The 1,367-nt window shown below is 45.4% G+C and overlaps 1 protein-coding gene across 1 annotated transcript in view; it reads right to left on the reverse strand.

Moving 5' to 3' along the window:
- Positions 1–1,367, reverse strand: part of panx2 (pannexin 2) — a 9,719-nt gene that overhangs the window by 4,416 nt on the left and 3,936 nt on the right. The window contains exon 4 of the mRNA XM_020602978.1: positions 337–1,344. Coding sequence (XP_020458634.1) covers positions 337–1,344 — 1,008 coding nt within the window. The remainder of the gene's footprint in view (positions 1–336; positions 1,345–1,367) is intronic.

A 1,367-nucleotide genomic window follows, 5' to 3' on the forward strand; every position in this document is an offset into this window, starting at 1 on the left:
AGGGTGTGCACACTAATGCAACCACATTATTTTAGTTTTTTTATTTTTACTTCCCACTGAAAAACAGATTTCAGTTTGTTTTCAATTGAGTTGTACAAGTTATAGGTCACATTAAAGGTGGCTAAAGTTCTGGAATTATTTATCTTGGTCTCGTTTTTTTTCACAGAAACCTGGCATTTTAACAGGGGTGTGTAGACTTTTTATATCCACTGTATTAGTCCAGGATAAAATAAACTGCTCTGCTTATTGTAGTATTATTTTTTCTAGAAGTCAGTCCCATACAAAATTTGTTTTTGCAGTCACGAGTTACAAGATTGGAATTGTTCTTGGTCTTACCTTGAATGGCTGAGGAAGAGGATTTGAGCTTGGGATCCATTTAATCTTCTTGCGGGGCCGTTTTATGACCAGCGGTTCCCCACCCATCTCTCCCACTCTGAGATCAGAGGGGTCCATATTGGGATCTAATGTTTGTATCCCAGAGTCCCTCACAGTTGGTGTAATATCATGGTTGGACTGTGCAAGCGCAGCCAACAGCTGCCTGACCACATTGTCATACATGAGGTCACTCTCATTAGTGATAAAGTCCAACCGGTTGAGCGACTTGATGTGGTCCCTGTTCTCATTGCAGAACATGGCCAGGATGTTGATATCACAGAACTGAGACTTCTGCCATCGTCGCCGTGTTTTAATACCAACTTTATGCAGTTTGTCAAAAACAAAGTTGGACTTGCGCACCACAAATAAATGCAGCAAATTAACCAGGATAATGAGGTTCATGGTGCACAGCAAAGCTATATCTACTGTTGCCATGATGCGCTGCAGCTGCACAGCAGGCAGCTTACAGTTAACCCTGAGCCTAAGCTCTGGATAGCTGCTAATGTCTGGGGGCTCACCCAGTGCACAGGTAAACTCATTCTGTCTTTGGCGAGAATAGTAGGCGCTCAGGTAGGAAATGGGGATGGAACTGAGGCAGATAATAGCCAGGTGCCGTGCCAGGTAAATTTTGGCCAGAAAATTACTCTGGCCTCGCCTCTCTAAGTATTTCTCAAACAGGTTCTGCTCAGGGCTCTTCTCCTTCTCTGCATTCTCTATAATCTCCCTCCTCTCTCGCTCAGTTATGCCAGGTCCTTTGGATTGGATCTGCTTCTCAATCTTTGGGGCTCGGCCCTCAGCAGCTCGATGATAGCAGTTATCAATCTCTTGAAGCAGGAAATTGAGCTCTGAAGTGAGCCGTGTAGAGGCAAGGAACTCCCAGCCCAAAGCAGGAAGGTACATGATTCCAGCGAAGGCCAGCAGCGCGTAGGGCAGGAACTTGTGCTCAAATAGCGAAGGCCAGAGATGAGGCTCCACACCAGGTACCGCATCAC

This window comes from Monopterus albus, unplaced genomic scaffold, assembly GCF_001952655.1.
Source record: "Monopterus albus unplaced genomic scaffold, M_albus_1.0 scaffold59.1, whole genome shotgun sequence".
Classification (NCBI taxonomy): domain Eukaryota; kingdom Metazoa; phylum Chordata; class Actinopteri; order Synbranchiformes; family Synbranchidae; genus Monopterus; species Monopterus albus.